At 45.5% G+C, this 17,916-nt stretch overlaps 1 protein-coding gene across 4 annotated transcripts in view; it reads right to left on the bottom strand.

Annotated features, from left to right (window-relative positions):
- LOC143804772 (saccharopine dehydrogenase-like oxidoreductase) overlaps positions 1-17,916 on the bottom strand; it is a 193,010-nt gene that overhangs the window by 95,253 nt on the left and 79,841 nt on the right. For all 4 annotated transcript variants that reach the window (XM_077283172.1, XM_077283173.1, XM_077283175.1 and 1 more), the window contains exons 5-6: positions 10,062-10,111; positions 9,496-9,626 (exon numbers count right to left, since the gene is read on the bottom strand). In XM_077283172.1, the coding sequence (XP_077139287.1) occupies positions 9,496-9,626; positions 10,062-10,111 (181 nt within the window). The remainder of the gene's footprint in view (positions 1-9,495; positions 9,627-10,061; positions 10,112-17,916) is intronic.

Raw genomic sequence — 17,916 nt, 5'->3', positions numbered from 1 at the left:
AAAAGTTAAATTTAAGTCTGTGTGAACTTGCATTGGAAGTTAATGAACTTAGAAACCTGTTCACCATTCTACACACTGTACTGGTGTAGGTATGGTTATGCTGTAAAAAAAATTATCAAAAATGCGCATACCATAACAATTTATACACTTGGGACATTCAAAAATGAGTATGGCATACGATGAGGGATTACAAAAACATATATGTCCCACCAGTTTCACTGTAGAGATGCAGAAGTATGAAACATATAGTTTTCTTCACGCCTATGCAGGACTTTTGAACACCATTGTAGCTGTGCCCTATATGCTCTGCACCGTTCAGTTTGGCCCCATAGATGCTCATTATAAAGCTGTGCCCTATATGCTCTGCACCCTTCAGTTTGGCCCCATAGATGCTCATTATAAAGCTGTGCCCTATATGCTCTGCACCGTTCAGTTTGGCCCCATAGATGCTCCTTATATAGCTGTGCCCTATATGCTCTGCACCGTTCAGTTTGGCCCCATAGATGCTCATTATAAAGCTGCCCCATATGGAATGCTCTGCAGCGTTCAGTTTGGCCCCATAGATGCTCCACATAAATCTGTGCCATATATAACGCTGGTGCTGCTGCTGCAATTAAAAAAAAAAAACACATACTCACCTTTCTTGCTTGCAGCTCCCCGGGGTCTCTCCGCACTGACTGATCAGGCAGAGGGCGGCGCGCACACTATATGCGTCATCGCGCCCTCTGACCTGAACAGTCAGAGCGGAGAGACGCCGGGAAGACAGAGTGGCGCTCGGCGTGTGGAACGTGGACAGGTAAATATGCGATACTTACCTGCTCCCGGCGTCCCGCTCCTTCCCCCGGACAGCTGGTCTCCGGGTGCCGCAGCCTCTTCCTCTGTCAGCAGTCACTGGCACCGCTGATTAGAGAAATGAATATGCGGCTCCACCCCTATGGGAGTGGAGTCCATATTCATAAGTTTAATGAGCGGTCCCACGTGACCGCTGTACAGGGGAAGAGCTGCGGCACCCAAAGACAGTGTGACGGGCAGGGGGAGCGTCAGGATCGCCGGGACTAGGTAAGTATGCCTCAGCGCCCTCTCCCCCTCACCCGCCGACCCTGCCACAGACCGTGACTCGAGTATAAGCCGAGAGGGGCACTTTCAGCCCAAAAATTTGGGCTGAAAATCTCGGCTTATACTCAAGTATATACGGTATACATTTCCTACCTATTGGGTGAAGAGGTGATACATGTTGTTGGCAGAACAACCTTCTTTAACCCCTTTATCCCCAAGCCTGTTTTCACCTTCATGACCAGGCCAAATAATACAATTCTGACCAGTGTCAGTATGTGGTAATAACTCTGGAACGCTTCAATGGATACTGAGACTATATTTTCGTGACAGATCATACTTCATGATAGTGGTAACATTTCTTCGATACGACTTGCGTTTATTTGTGAAAAAATAAAAATAAAAAATAAAAAAAAAAATATATATATACTAGATGGAGGCCCGATGCCATCTTATCAGGAGAGTGGTATTGTCACGATGGGGGCTGGCATGCGGTGCTATTGTTACCTAATGGCATCCTGTGATAATCCAATGACTTTTGCATCAGGGCACTCATGTACTTGACGCCTACGCTTATATGCATTGTTTTTGTCCCAGTGATGCTGTTGCTCTTCAAGAGTCTCATTTGCCCTTTGTTGTCTTCGATGTTGTGTCTTTGCTGCTTTCCTTTCATTGTCATTGACACATTTTTTATGAGCCATGTTGGCATTAATATTTGCTTTTCAAAGGGGTTTTCCCACGAACAAAAGTTAATTTTGCCTCTGGGCAAAACAGTAAAACAAAGAAACAAAAAGAAACACAGTCGTTTTCCTAGCGGGGATTAGCCAGCTCACAGGCAGTAATGTTCACGGTTCAGATTAGCATATACTTTCCTGGAGTGCTCTCTCGCCAGGCACCTCCTGAACACTGAAAGCTTTGGCAATCAGCCATTTAAGCCTAGACAATGTGACTCCTCCATCATGTGACTGATCACATGATCCTGACATCACACAGATCCTGTCAGGACTATGCATGTAGAGATACGGTGGACCCCCTAACACCCGCTCTATGGAGGTCCACTAAAACCAGCCCATCATATAAGCTTATATAAACCATGCCAACAAGTAGTGTACTGAAGGAAACTATTTTGGTTTTACATTACTGACGTCATCATGCGCAGTGGCAGGTATCTCAACTCTATCACTTCACCAGTGACTCTGTCACAGATGATAGATGTTGATTAATGCACCTAGGATGGAGAAATCCTATTGCTGCATATACACTGCTCAAAAAAATAAAGGGAACACTAAAATCCCACATCCTAGATATCACTGAATGAAATATTCCAGTTGTCAATTTTTACTAATTACATAGTGGAATGTGTTGAGCACAATAAAACCTAAAAATGATCAACGTAAAGCACAAGTAATATCCCACGGAGGTCTGGAGTTGAAATTATGCTCAAAATCAAAGTGGAAAATTAAGTTACAGGCTGATCCAATTTCAGTGGAAATGCTTCAAAACACGGAAATGATGCTCAGTAGTGTGTGTGGCCTCCACGTGCCTGTATGACACCCTACAATGCCTGGGCATGCTCCTGGTGAGGCGGTGGATGGTGTCCTGAGGGATCTCCTCCCAGACCTGGACTAAACCATCCACCAACTTCTGGACAGTCTGTGGTGCAATGTGACGTTGGTGGATGTTGCGAGACATGATGTCCCAGATGTGTTTAATCGGATTCAGGTTTGGGGAACTGGTGGGCAAGTCCATAGCTTCAATGCCTTCATCTTGCAGGAACTGCTGACACACTCCAGCCACATGAGGTCTGGCCTTGTCCTCAATTAGGAGGAACCCAGGGCCAACCGCACCAGCATATGGTCTCACAAGGGGTCTGAGGATCTCATCTCGGTACCTAATGGCAGTCAGGCTACCTCTGGCAAGCACATGGAGGGCTATGCGGCCCACCAAAGAAATGCTACCCCACACCATTACTGACCCACTGTGAAACCGGTCATGCTGAAGGATGTTGCAGGCAGCAGATCGCTCTCCATGGTGCCTCCAGACTATCACATATGCTCAGTGTGAACCTGCTTTCATCTGTGAATAGCACAGGGCGCCAGTGGTGAATTTGCCAATCCTAGTGTTCTGTGGCAAATGCCAAGTGTCCTGCACGGTGTGGGGCTGTGAGCACAACCCCCATCTTTGGACATCGGGCACTCAGACCATCCTCATGGAGTCGGTTTCTAACTGTTTGTGCAGACACGTGCACATTTGTGGCCTGCTGGAGGTCATTTTCCTCCTTGCACAAAGGCTGAGGTAGTAGTCCTGCTGCTGGGTTGTTGCCCTCCTACGGCCCCCTCCACATCTCCTGGTGTACTGGCCTGTCTCCAGATAGCGCCTCCAGCCTCTGGACACTACGCTGACAGACACAGCTAACCTTCTTGCCACAGCTCGCATTGATGTGCCATCCTAGATGAGCTGCACTACCTGAGCCACTTTTGTGGGTTGTAGAGTCCGTCTCATGCTACCACGAGTGTGAAAGCCCAACCAACATTCAAAGTGACCAAAACAACAGCCAGAAAGCATTGGTACTGAGATGTGGTCTGTGGTCCCCACCTGCACAACCACTCCTTTATTGAGTGAGTCTTGATAATTGCCAATAATTTCCATCTGTTGTCTATTCCATTTGCACAACAGCATGTGAAATTGATTGTCAAACAGTGTTGCTTCTTAAGTGGACAGTTTGATTTTATAGAAGCTTGATTTACTTATTTGTGGACTGCTGGAGGTCATTTTGCAGGGCTCTGGAAGTGCTCCTCCTGTTCCTTCTTGCACAAAGGCTGAGATAGCGGTCCTGCTGCTGGGTTGTTGCCCTCCTACGGCCCCCTCCACGTCTCCTGGTGTACTGGCCTGTCTCCTGGTAGTGCCTCCAGCCTCTGGACACTAAACTGACAGACACAGCAAACCTTCTTGCCACAGCTTGTTTCGCATCCGCTTCTTCCGGGGGCATCCGGGTTGAGGAGGCATGCTGATCTCCTCACTGGGTCTGCAATGCATTTCACTAATCGGGTAATATATACTGAATTTTCTCTATTGTATTTATGTGCATCTATTTGTGTAAAACGGCATTTATAATACTGGTCAGTTGTGCCGGCATCCACATATTGTCACTATACGGGATATAGCTTTGTTGCATCTTTGCCTCATATATAAATCCATGCCCACAAACATGTTATATATTATGTCTGTTTGGATATTGAGATCTATTTGCTTCAAAAATAGCCCCAAACTGCTACTACTGTGAAGGACTGATTTTCACCCAGTGTCCCTCCTAGTTAGGGGACTGTTGTCTGTCTTATTACATAATTGTTTGTTTTTACATTACATTAATAAAAAAATTTGGATTTTAATATTAGGATCTCTTCTTGTGGCTTCTGGTTCAGTGTTAGTCCATACTTGTGTAATTATCTGATTAGGAAGTGCCAGTTTGTGAATTATTATTGGACTAAAATTAAGTTACCTATTTTTGATTTTGCATTTTCATTTTTTGCTCCCCTTCTCAGAGCCATAACTTTTTTATTTTTTGTCAACATGGCCATGTGAGGGCTTGTTTTTTGCGGCATGAGTTGTACTTTTGAACGACACCATTGGTTTTACCATGTCGTGTAATAGAAAATGGGAAAAAATTCCAAGTGCGGTGAAATTGCAAAAAAAGTACAATCCCACACTGGTTTTTTGTTTGCCTCTTTTTACTAGGTTCACTAAATGCTAAAATTTATGAAAGATAGCCATAGGCACTACTATTAGGAGTGGTGCGCAAGTAGGTGCCCAAACCATATATCGTTATAGATCAACTTGGCACACACGTGATGAAATGCAAGTGAGGATTAATTAATTAAGGAGAGTACATACAATAGACGTTTCGGTCATAGACCTTCATCAATGTACTAAATAAAAGAAATGATAACAAAATAAATAAAGTATTTACAGTAGATTGTACAACTATTGGTCTAGTACAGGTTACAGTGGCTAGGAAAATAACAACATCAGGATTAACCATAAAAATATGGCAATGTATTGTAAGGTACATTATCATAAACGTCCTAATAATCATGCACTGGTGGTGTTTGACTCAATGTAGTGAGAAGGTGGCTATTTAATAGTGACCGTTAGGGTGAGATATGGATAGTTCAGAACGTGCATTGAATATTGGAAGAGGAAAACATACCCTCTCTCAGAGAGATAACTCGTAAGTGGATTTAAAGGTGTTAACCTGGAAAATATGCGTAAATATATCAGAATTATGGGTTGCCCTTAAAGTGTCAAGTATACTCTTGTATAGTAACGCTGCGCCACCGTATGCAAACTCATACATGGCGGATTATGAAAACAGCACTATCTACGTCAATGACCTTTTCCGCACACACGCTATGGTGTGGAAAAGGTACATTGATGATGTATTCTGCATCTGGAATGGCCCACAGGTAACATTGGAAACCTTCTTTGTATTCCTCAAGACATCCTGGCCAGGCCTGGATTTTACAATGACCTATGATCAGCGTAGGGTAAACTTTCTAGACACCATAATCATTAAAAACGAACAAGGTGAACTCTCCACGGATTTATTCATCAAACCTACAGATCGCAATAGCCTTCTCCACTATGACAGTTTTCATCCCACAAAAATGAAAGATTCAATTCCAAAATCACAGTTTCAAAAGGTCCATAAAATAGTCTCTGATGACAAACTTCAAGAAAAGCGATTAGATGAGATGCGGACAAAATTTCTTGAGAGGGGTTATCCCCCCACATTCTTGATGTTACCAAAATGGATCCCTCCCGAAATCGGAGGACAGACACAAAACAACGTATCCCTTTCGTTCATAATTACCACCCTCTGGCATACCTACTCCACAAGTCCATACGACGCCATTGGCACATCCTTGGGGCAGCACACCCAGGGATTAAGGAATTCAATGAACCCTTCCTTCCATGCTTCCGTAGACCGCGCAATATACGTGACAAATTAGTTAGGGCGGATATGGGTAGCTCACAACCTACATCTAGACGTTTCCTCACCAACCCAAAGACAGGTACATTTCCATGCCTACAGTGCATACAGTGCAACAGCATACAAAGAGGCACGACCCTCTACCATCCACATAGTGGAAAAGAATACCCTATCAAAGGTTTCTTCACATGTGATTCGGCATATGTTATCTACATAGTCAAGTGCCCTTGCGGACTATACTATGTGGGAGAAACAACACAACCCATCAAACAGAGGATTTCAAAACACAAATCCACGATAAGATGTAAGAACACTTTGTTACCTATTCCCTACCATTTTATCACCCAGGGCCATACCATTGCCCAATTAAGATTTCAAGTAATTGAGCAGGTGACACCATTACGCAGAGGGGGCGACAGGATAAGCCTCCTGAAAAAGAGGGAGGCGTACTGGATACATGAACTACAAACTCTAGCCCCGAGGGGCTTAAACAGAGATTACGATATCCAGTCCTTCCTATCCTAACTGGTGAGATAACCTGTTAATCGCTGTTATAATTGCCACACTGTACTGTGATTGTTACATGACCTTCCAAAGATGATGATAATGTCATCTTCTGTATATGATTCTAACACTCATCTCTCTTTACAGAACCGTCTTCATTAACGTTGTCTGGGACCCACACTATTGTCCCACAGATATCGGTCACCCTGGACAATCACCCGTCACCATACTTCTCCGTCGGAGTAACCTCCCACCACTCTGCATAATAATAAGCAGAACACGCACTGAAAGAAGTGGCATCATTCACAGCGCATGCCCGAAGTGGAACGCACTGTCCCACCCACTCCAGCACAAGTGGAACGCACCATAGCCATACCCCTAACGCATGGTCACTTCCGGGTCTAGCACTTCCGGAAGCGCGTCTCACAATTACAGCGCGCCCTTATAACGCCACTCTCCCCAAGGCCCTACCACACTCAGGATGAGCGGTGGACACCGCGTCCAGACACCATACTTGTAGGTAAGCGAGGCACTTCTCGGCTCACAGAGCACTTTTAGGAAACGGTCCGCATTACTAGTATTCTTATACCAGACCTGCCTTCATTCCTACAGTGCCACATTTGGCGTTTATACTGCACTGAATTGTACCAGACGACCAAATGGGGTATGTCAATCCTGACTCCTTTTACTGAGAGTATACTTGACACTTTAAGGGCAACCCATAATTCTGATATATTTACGCATATTTTCCAGGTTAACACCTTTAAATCCACTTACGAGTTATCTCTCTGAGAGAGGGTATGTTTTCCTCTTCCAATATTCAATGCACGTTCTGAACTATCCATATCTCACCCTAACGGTCACTATTAAATAGCCACCTTCTCACTACATTGAGTCAAACACCACCAGTGCATGATTATTAGGACGTTTATGATAATGTACCTTACAATACATTGCCATATTTTTATGGTTAATCCTGATGTTGTTATTTTCCTAGCCACTGTAACCTGTACTAGACCAATAGTTGTACAATCTACTGTAAATACTTTATTTATTTTGTTATCATTTCTTTTATTTAGTACATTGATGAAGGTCTATGACCAAAAACGTCTATTGTATGTACTCTCCTTAATTAAACCTCACTTGCATTTCATCACGTGTGTGCCAAGTTGATCTATAAATGCTAAAATTGACCTGTCATTATGACTCTCCAGGACATTACGAGTTCATAGACACCAAACATGTCTAGGTTCTATTTTTATTTAAGTGGTGAAAAAAATGATTTACATCTGTTAGCCAGCCTAAGTACATGTGGGGGTTGCCTGGTTGCTAGGGAATCCCCACATGTAATCAAGATGACTAACAGATGTAAATCATTCAGCTGCGGTGATGAAAACTAAATCTCCGAGCACTAAAAAATACTCTGAGGACACCCGAGCGTGCTCGGGAAATCTCGAGTAACGAGTATATTAGCTCATCACTAGTAGCATCTCCATTTTTCGGGATCTGAGAGTGGGTGAGGGCTTATTTTTGCATGCCGATGTTTTTATTGATACCATTTTGGTGTAGATTTGATCTTTTGATCGCCCGTTATTGCATTTTATTGCAATGCTGCAGCGACCAAAAAACCATAATTCTGACGTTTCGATTTTTTTCTCGCTACGCCGTTTACCGAATGCATTAACTCTTTTTATATATTGATAGATCGGGCGATTTTGAAAGCAGGGATACCAAATATGTGTATGTTTGATTTTTTTATTGTTTTATTTTGAATGGTGCGAAAAAGGGGTGATTTGAACTTTTATTTTTTTAAATATTTTTAATCCCATTATCTACCAATGTCCTTTTTTTGGGACGCCTAATCTTTAGCTTCTAGCAACTAAGATATTATAATTTTTATAATTAGATCCAATTTTTTGTATAGTGTTTATTAAATGAATGTTTTCAAAATAGGAAAAATCATGTCATTGTCATTTTTAATTGAATATTGGGTTGCCCTTTTCTGAAAAAATCCGTACTTGAAAACATTTTGCAAATTATGTTTCTGACTCATTAGGACCCAAATCATTAAAAATCTGTCATAAAAAAAAAAAAAAAAAATGAAAATTGCTAATTTGGCAAGTAATGGGTTAAAAACATTTTTTTTACTTTTCATTTGGGTTAATAGTCTCCATGGGAGACTAGAAGCTGCAGTTGTCTGATCACCTCAGCTACATAGAGCAGGGCTGCACCCCTGCTCTATATAGCAGATAAGCTCAGTTGCTATGAGTGCCAACTACCAGGCGGCGCTCATAGCGATTCAGCAATGACAACCACAGGGGCCAATCCATTGGCGACCCGCAGTCATGTGACACGATCGCCGATGGGAGGAGGCAATGACGTACTTCCTACACATGAATGTTAAATGCCGCTATCAGAGTTTGACAGTGGCATTTAACATGTTAACAGCTGCGGGTGAATCACATTTCCACCAGCAGCTGTTCCAGGCACATGTCAGCTGATCAGATCAGCTGTCATGTACCGGAAAAGGTGCGGGCTCAGGCGATGAGGGGGAGGAGTCCAAAACAGGGGGAGGTGTCCAATGACGGACTATGTCCGTTATTGGACGTTAAGGGGTTAAACACATGTGTGGTCAATACGAAAGGATTGGAACATGACTTATTCCTTACAAAAACCATACTAAGGACCAGGGGCACTCATTAAGTGTGGGAAAAAAGGCGATTAAGGCAGCTAAAGGAAAAGGTACTTTACAGTTAGAGCAGTCAGACACTGGAATGACCAACCTCAAGACGTAGTAATGGCAGAACCTATAACACTTTTAAAAAAGGGCTGGATGATTTCCTCAGTCCACACATTGGGGGTGACAGGCACATCAAGTTCAACTTAGGTCTTTTTTCAACCTATGTAACTATGTAAATAGAAGAAAATTTGAGCAAAATTAATCTTACCTGCTTTTTAACCTTTTCCCAATAACTGGAAGTGGCTTGAGGGCCAATTGCTTTCTGAAATTCTTCAGATTTGCCTGATCTTTAGCTTCATGAATAGCAGATTGCCAGGTCCCTTCATTAAGACACGTGCCCTACACAACAACATAAGTGTGATGAGGTGAATAACTTTATAAGTTGTGCAAAAATATTGTGACTTGCCATTTCACACCAGTCCCACCCAACTATGGCAATATGGGCTAAGCATGGGCGGGACGGGGTGTCACCAAGTGACACATTTCACTATTTTAAGTTCTAAACTTTAATTTCTTAATCTATCCCACGGTGCACTGACTCACTGATAACAATATGCTACTGACAGAGGAGGGACTTGCAGCTCATTGGCAACAATGCAAAAGCTCCAAAGCGGCTCCAAATTATTGCAAGTCTTTAATAGCATTGGTCATTTTATATAGGCAAAAGGGACTTTTCAACCCCCTAGACTCCAGGGCTCAGGTGAGATTGCAACCCCTGCACCCTTAGTTACGTCCCTGGCTACTGATGTTTATTTCACCAAGAATTAAACTAACCTCTGGTCCAGACTTTAAAGACAAAAAACCTTCTACAGCTGTCAAGGTACCTAAAAATTAGAAAGAAAATAAACAAATAAAATATCCTCCTTGCATCTTCTCGTCCACATAAAACTAACAATGAACTGTATGCAGGAGTATTACTATGAGAATGCTTAGGCCATGCTCATACACAGCGTTTTCACAACTTTTCTATGCAAATAACATTTCGGAAATCTCATGTACAGACTTGTTTTTCATTCCAGACTGAATTTGAGAACTGCAGAGATTTTGAAATTGTAGCAAAATATGAGGCTTGGGCACAGCATTTTTGCTTCCAATATAGCGGGTTTTAGATGCAAAAAAGAAAGCAACAAAAAATGCTGCATGTGAACATAGTCTTCTTGTCTATGCTGCATGGCTGACGTGCTCAGATTTTCCTCATATGTTTTAATTCAAACATTAACGTTAATTAAATATACGCAGAACAAGAATAACAAATATATACAATAAGGCCGGCTTCACACTACCGTAGAATACGGACAAGTGCTATGTGAGTAAACATCGCATAGCACTCGGACCAGCGTTAATCTATGGGTCTTACACCAGCTCGCACATCCCAGCAACCTGTTCCTCTGGCCATGACATTTTAAAGTTTGAATAAAGGATGAAGTTTTAAGGACCGGTGAGTGCTATCTGCATTTTTCTTCTTTGCTGCATAATCTATATCACATCACCCTATTTTTTCTCCGGCGTATTGTACGTGCAAAATCACTTCGCAGCATGCTGCAATTGTCACCAAGACTCGCCAATGCAAGCCTATGGGTGCAAAAAAAAAATTGCACAGCACTCAGACCATGAACTAGTGTCCTTTGAAAGGCTGGCAATTCATGTGCGCGTACAATTAATTCACACTGACAGATTAGAATAGAATAGATAGAATGGGTATATACACTTATATATCTGTATATATATACAGTATATATATCTATATATATACATATATATGTGTATGTATTATAAATATATATAGATAGATGTCAGTGACACACACACACATATATATATATATATATATATATATATATATATATATATATATATATATATATATATATATATATATATAGATGTCAGTAACAAATATAATTAGTATAGTGTGTGCAAATTACTGGACATGTATTTAATTAATAAAAGATTATTTTTCTAAAAAAAATGGCGTGCGCTCCAGCGCAATTTTTGTAACCAGCAGAGGGCAAGCCAACGGCAGGGGGCAGATGTTTATAGCCTGGGAAGGGAGTAATACCCATGGAGTTTCCCAGGCTATTAATATCAGCTCACAGCTGTATAATTGGCCTTTACTGGCTATTAAAATGGGGGACCCTAAAAAAAATGATGTAGGGTCGCTCTTCCCACTTGCCATGTAGCGGTGGCAAGTTGGGTGATAGTTGTAGGGTTGATGTCACCTTTGTATTGTCAGGTGACATCAATCCCAGAGGTTAGTAATGGAGAGTCGTCAATAAGCCGCCCCCAATACTAACCCGATAGTCACATTGTAAGAAAACACAGACACCCAGAAAAAAGTCCTTTAATGAAAGAACTACACAGACTCCTTTAATATTCTTAATTAAACCATACTTACAACCTCGCCTAATTCCAATGATGCCCTCGTTCTCCTGTAACAAAAGTAAAATAAAAATACAACAACATGCCATACCTGTCCGTCGTTATGTCTTCCATGTCTGGAGGGTAAACAGTTATCAACCTGGACGGTGCCAAGATGAGATCGTCCAGTTTGAGAACCACTGGTGAATGAACTGCTGCGAGCACAGCCTCAGTGACTAGTGGTGATGTCACTGAGGCTCCGTTCCCAGCCGTGATGAACTGCAGTGACCTCGGTGAGATCCCCGCTAGCACGGTGAGAAAGTCGCACGGTGCAGAGGCGAGTTCACTGCAGTGAAATTCTCCCGGTGAACTCACTTCTGCACTGTGTCACCCGAGTTCAACAGAGCCTCAGCCTCAGTAATTAAGAATATTAAAGAAGTCTGTATCATTTTTCATTAAAGGACTTGTGTTTTTGCTACAATGTGACTATGGGGTTAGTAATGGGGGCGTCTTATTGACAACTCTCCTTTACTAACTTCTGGGATTGATGTCACATGACAATACAAAGGTGATATCAATCCAACAACTATCACCCTACTTGCCACCGCTACATGGCAAGTGGGAAGAGCGAGACCAAGTGCCAGAATTGTCGCATCTTAGAGATTCACCTTTTCTTGCTACCGCTATATATCTACTAGCTGTTTACAGCCAGCTAACGCTCGGCATGCTCATTGATATCTAATTAACGCTGCTAGTGATTAAACTAAAGTAAATAATGACAACATTCAATAGCGCTTACGCAGGTGGTAAATTAACTTAAAATGAAGTTAATAACAATAATAATTAAAATCAGAATAATACCAATACATTTTATTCACAGTGTAAAATCAAAAGCAAACTGGATTTGTGTGGTAATGTGTGGGGACAGAGCCTCGTGTGGTAATGTGTGGGGACGGAGCCTCATGTGGTAATGTGTGAGGACGGAGCCTCGTGTGGTAATGTGGGGGGGCGGGATTATGTGTGGTAATGTGGAGAGATGGAGCCTCATGTGGGGACGGAGCCTCGTGTGGTAATGTGGAGGGACGGAGCCTCGTGTGGTAATGTGGAGGGACGGAACCTCGTGTGTTAATGTGTGGGGACGGAGCCTCGTGTGGTAATGTGTGGGGACGGAGCCTCGTGTGGTAATGTGTGAGGACGGAGCCTCGTGTGGTAATGTGTGAGGACGGGGCCTCGTGTGGTAATGTGTGAGGACGGAGCCTCGTGTGGTAATGTGTGGGGACGGAGCCTCGTGTGGTAATGTGTGGGGAAGGAGCCTCGTGTGGTAATGTGTGGGGAAGGAGCCTCGTGTGGTAATGTGGAGGGACGGAGCCTCGTGTGGTAATGTGTGGGGACGGAGCCTCGTGTGGTAATGTGTGGGGACTGAGCCTCGTGTGGTAATGTGTGGGGACGGAGCCTCGTGTGGTAATGTGTGGGGATGGAGCCTCGTGTGGTAATGTGGTGGGGGGGCGGGATTATGTGTGGTAATGTGGTGGGGGGCAGGATTGTGTGTGGTAATGTGCTGGGGGGGAGCGATTGTGTGTGGTAATGTGGTGGGGGGTGGTATTATGTGTGGTAATGTGGTGGGGCGGGATTATGTGTGGTAATGTGGTGGGGCGGGATTATGTGTGGTAATGTGGTGGGGGCGGGATTATGTGTGGTAATGTGTTGGGGGGGCGGGATTATGTGTGGTAATGTTGTGGGGGGGCAGGATTATGTGTGGTAATGTGGTGGGGGGCAGGATTGTATGTGGTAATGTGGTGGGGGGGCGGGATTGTGTGTGGTGATGTGGTGGGGGGGCGGGATTGTGTGTGGTGATGTAGTGGGGGGCGGGATTGTGTGTGGTGATGGGGTGGGGGGGCGGTATTGTGTGTGGTGATGGGGTGGGGGGGGCGGGATTGTGTGTGGTGATGGGGTGGGGGGGCCGGATTGTGTGTGGTGATGTTTTTGTGTGTGGTGATGGGGTGGGGGGGCGGGATTGTGTGTGGTGATGGGGTGGGGGGGCGGGATTGTGTGTGGGGATGGGGTGGGGGGGTGGGATTGTGTGTGGTGATGGGTGGGGGGGCGGGATTGTGTGTGGTGATGGGGTGGGGGGGCGGGATTGTGTGTGGTGATGTGGTGGGGGCGGGATTGTGTGTGGTGATGGGGTGGGGGGCTGGATTGTGTGTGGTGATGTGTGGGGGCGGAGCTACTGTGCAGGGGGCGGGATTAGCGAGTAATCACGATGCCTCATATATATATATATGTATTCTGTATGTATATATCTATTCTATCTATTCTACTCTAACCTGTCATTCTGTGATTATACTGTACGTGCATATGAATTGCCGGCTTTTATTACATCTATATATATAAGAGGCATCGTGATTACTCGCTAATCCCGCCCCCTACACAGTAGCTCCACCCCCCACCTCATCACCACACAGAATCCCGCCCCCCACCCCATCACCACACACAATCCCGCCTGCTGTGAATTAGACTTTTTTGGCTCCCTCTTGTGGTCACTGGTGATATGACTCTGGGATTGTCTTTCCTCAGTTTGGCACCCACCTGGGTCGTTAGTCCAGGGGTGTTGCTATATAAGCTTCCTGGATTCTCAGTCCAGTGCCTGGCATCGTTGTAATCAGATCCTTTCTGTTTGCTCCTGTCTGCTGGTCCTGTTCTTGCAAAATTAAGCTAAGTCCTGCTTCCTTGTTTTTTGGTTATCTGTATTGCTCTTATTTTCGGTCCAGCTTGTACTAAATGTGATTCCTGATTTTGCTGGAAGCTCTAGGGGGCTGGTATTCTCCCCCCGGGCCGTTAGACGGTTCGGGGGTTCTTGAATATCCAGAGTGGAAATTTTGATAGGGTTTTTGCTGACCGTATAAGTCATCTTACTATATTCTGCTATTAGTCAGTGGGCCTCTCTTTGCTAAATATCTAGTTCATTCTTACGTTTGTCTTTTCTCCTTACCTCACCATTATTATTTGTGGGGGGCTTGTATCCAACTTTTGGGGTCTTTTCTCTGGAGGCAAGAAAGGTCTATCTTTTCCCTTCTAGGGTTAGTTAGTTCTCCGGCTGGCGCGAGACGTCTAGAACCAACGTAGGCACGTTCCCCGGCTGCTGCTATTTGTGGTGCTAGGATTAGATATACGGTTAGCCCAGTTACCACTGCCCTATGAGCTGGTTTTTTGTGTTTGCAGATTTGGTATTTATTTCTGCGACCCTCTGCCATTGGGGTCATAACACCCGCCCCCCACCCCATTACCACACACAATCCCGCCCCAACCACATTACCACACACAATCCCGCCACCCCACCACATTACCACACACAATCCCGCCCCCCACCACATTACCACACATAATCCCGCCCGCCCACCACATCACCACAGATAATCCCGCCCCCCACCCCATTACCACACATAATCCCGCCCCCCCACCACATCACCACACATAATAACCGCCCCCCACCACATCACACTTGCTAATCCCGCCCCCTGCACAGTAGCTCCACCCCCACCACATCACCACACATAATCCCGCCCCCACCCCATTACCACACACAATCCCGCCCCACCACATTACCACACACAATCCATACCACATCACCACACACAATCCCAACCCCCACCACATCACCACACATAATCCCGCTGGCCCACCACATCACCACACATAATCCCGCCCCCCCACCAGATCACCACACATAATCCCGTCACCAATCACCACGCATAATCCCGCCCAACACATCCCCACACATAATCCCGCCCGCCCACCACATCACCACACATAATCCTGCCCCCCACCACATCACCACACATAATCCCGCCCCCAACACATCACCATGCATAATCCCGACCCCCCAACACAGCACTACACATAATCCCGCCCCCCACCCCATTACCACACAAAATCCCACCCCCACATCACCACACATAATCCCGCCCCCCACCACATCACCACACATAATCCCACCCCCACTACATTACCACAGATAATCCTGCCCCCCACATTACCACAGATAATCCCGCCCCCCACCACATTACCACACATAATCCTGCCCCCCCCACATCACCACACATAATCCCGCCCCCCCACCACATTACCACACATAATTCCGCCCTCCCACCACATTACCACACATAATCCCGCCCTCCCACCACATTACCACACATAATTCCGCCCTCCCACCACATTACCACACATAATCCCACCCCCCACCACATCACCACACATAATCCCGCCCCCCCACCACATTACTACACATAATCCCACCCTCCCACCACATTACCACACATAATCCTGCCCCCACACATTACCACACACAATCCCGCCCCACCACATTACCACACACAATCCATACCACATCACCACACACAATCCCAACCCCCACCACATCACCACACATAATCCCGCTGGCCCACCACATCACCACACATAATTCCGCCCCCCCACCAGATCACCACACATAATCCCGTCACCAATCACCACGCATAATCCCGCCCCCCAACACATCCCCACACATAATCCCGCCCGCCCACCACATCACCACACATAATCCTGCCCCCCACCACATCACCACACATAATCCCGCCCCCAACACATCATCATGCATAATCCCGACCCCCCAACACAGCACTACACATAATCCCGCCCCCCACCCCATTACCACACAAAATCCCACCCCCACATCACCACACATAATCCCGCCCCCCACCACATTACCACACATAATTCCGCCCTCCCACCACATTACCACACATAATCCCGCCCTCCCACCACATTACCACACATAATTCCGCCCTCCCACCACATTACCACACATAATCCCACCCCCCACCACATCACCACACATAATCCCGCCCCCCCACCACATTACTACACATAATCCCACCCTCCCACCACATTACCACACATAATCCTGCCCCCACACATTACCACACATAATCCCGCCCCCACATCACCACACATAATCCCACCCTCCCACCACATTACCACACAATCCCACCCCTCCACCACATCACCACACATAATCCCACCCCACCACATTACCACAGATAATCCCACCCCCACCACATTACCACAGATAATCCTGCCCCCCACCACATTACCACACATAATCCCGCCCCCCCGCCACATTACCACATAATCCCCCCCCACATTACCACACGAGGCTCTGTCCCCACAGATTACCACACGAGGCTCCGTCCCCACACATTACTGTTGTGAATTCCGCTCTTGGGCTCCCTCCGGTGGTTGTAAGTAGCACTTTTGTGAGTTCTGCTCTTGGGCTCCCTCCGGTGGTTTTGAGTGGTATGGCTGCTTCTTGGATTTAGCATCAGCAGCTGCTTCCACTGATCGTCTTTCTGGCTCGGCTATTTTAGTCTGGCCTCATCCCTCAATTAATGCCAGTTGTCAATTGTTCCTGCTTGGAGTCACGGCTCTTTTGGATTTCCCTGACACTCTGACCTGTTCAGCAAAGATAAGTCCTTGCTTGTCCTTTTGCAGTCCTCTTGTTGTGGACTTTATTGTTTAGCTCATTCTATGTTTTGCTCATTTGTCCAGCTTATCAGTATGGATCTATTCAGCTAAGCTGGAAGCTCTGGGCAGATTTTGCCCTCCACACCTTTAGTCAGGTGTGGAGATTTTTGCATTTCTCTGCGGTGGACTTTTTCTAGTTTTTATTACTGACCGCACAGTGTTCTGTCCTGTACTATCTATCTAGCTAGTAGTGGCCTCCTTTGCTAAATCTTGTTTCATTCTACATATGTCATTTCCTTCTCCACTCACAGTCATTATTTGTGGGGGGCTGTCTATCCTTTGGGGATTTTCTCTGAGGCAAGATAGCTTTCCTGTTTCTACCTTTAGGGGTAGCTAGTTCTCCGGCTGTGACGAGGTGTCCAGGGAGTGACAGGAACATCCCACGGCTACTGCTAGTGTTGTGTTAAGATCAGGAACTGCGGTCAGTATAGTTACCACCTGCTCAGAGCTAGTCGAATGTCGCTCCTAAATCACCAGTTCATGACACATTACCACACGAGGCTCCGTCCCCACACATTACCACACGAGGCTCCGTCCCCACACATTACCAAATGAGGCTCTGTCCCCCCACATTACCACACGAGGCTCCGTCCCCACACATTACCAAATGAGGCTCTGTCCCCCCACATTACCACACGAGGCTCCGTCCCCCCACATTACCACACGATGCTCCGTCCACACACATTAACATACGAGGCTCTGTCCCCCACAC

Source organism: Ranitomeya variabilis, chromosome 2 (genome assembly GCF_051348905.1).
Source record: "Ranitomeya variabilis isolate aRanVar5 chromosome 2, aRanVar5.hap1, whole genome shotgun sequence".
NCBI lineage: Eukaryota > Metazoa > Chordata > Amphibia > Anura > Dendrobatidae > Ranitomeya > Ranitomeya variabilis.
This window is presented reverse-complemented; position numbering and strand designations above follow the sequence as displayed.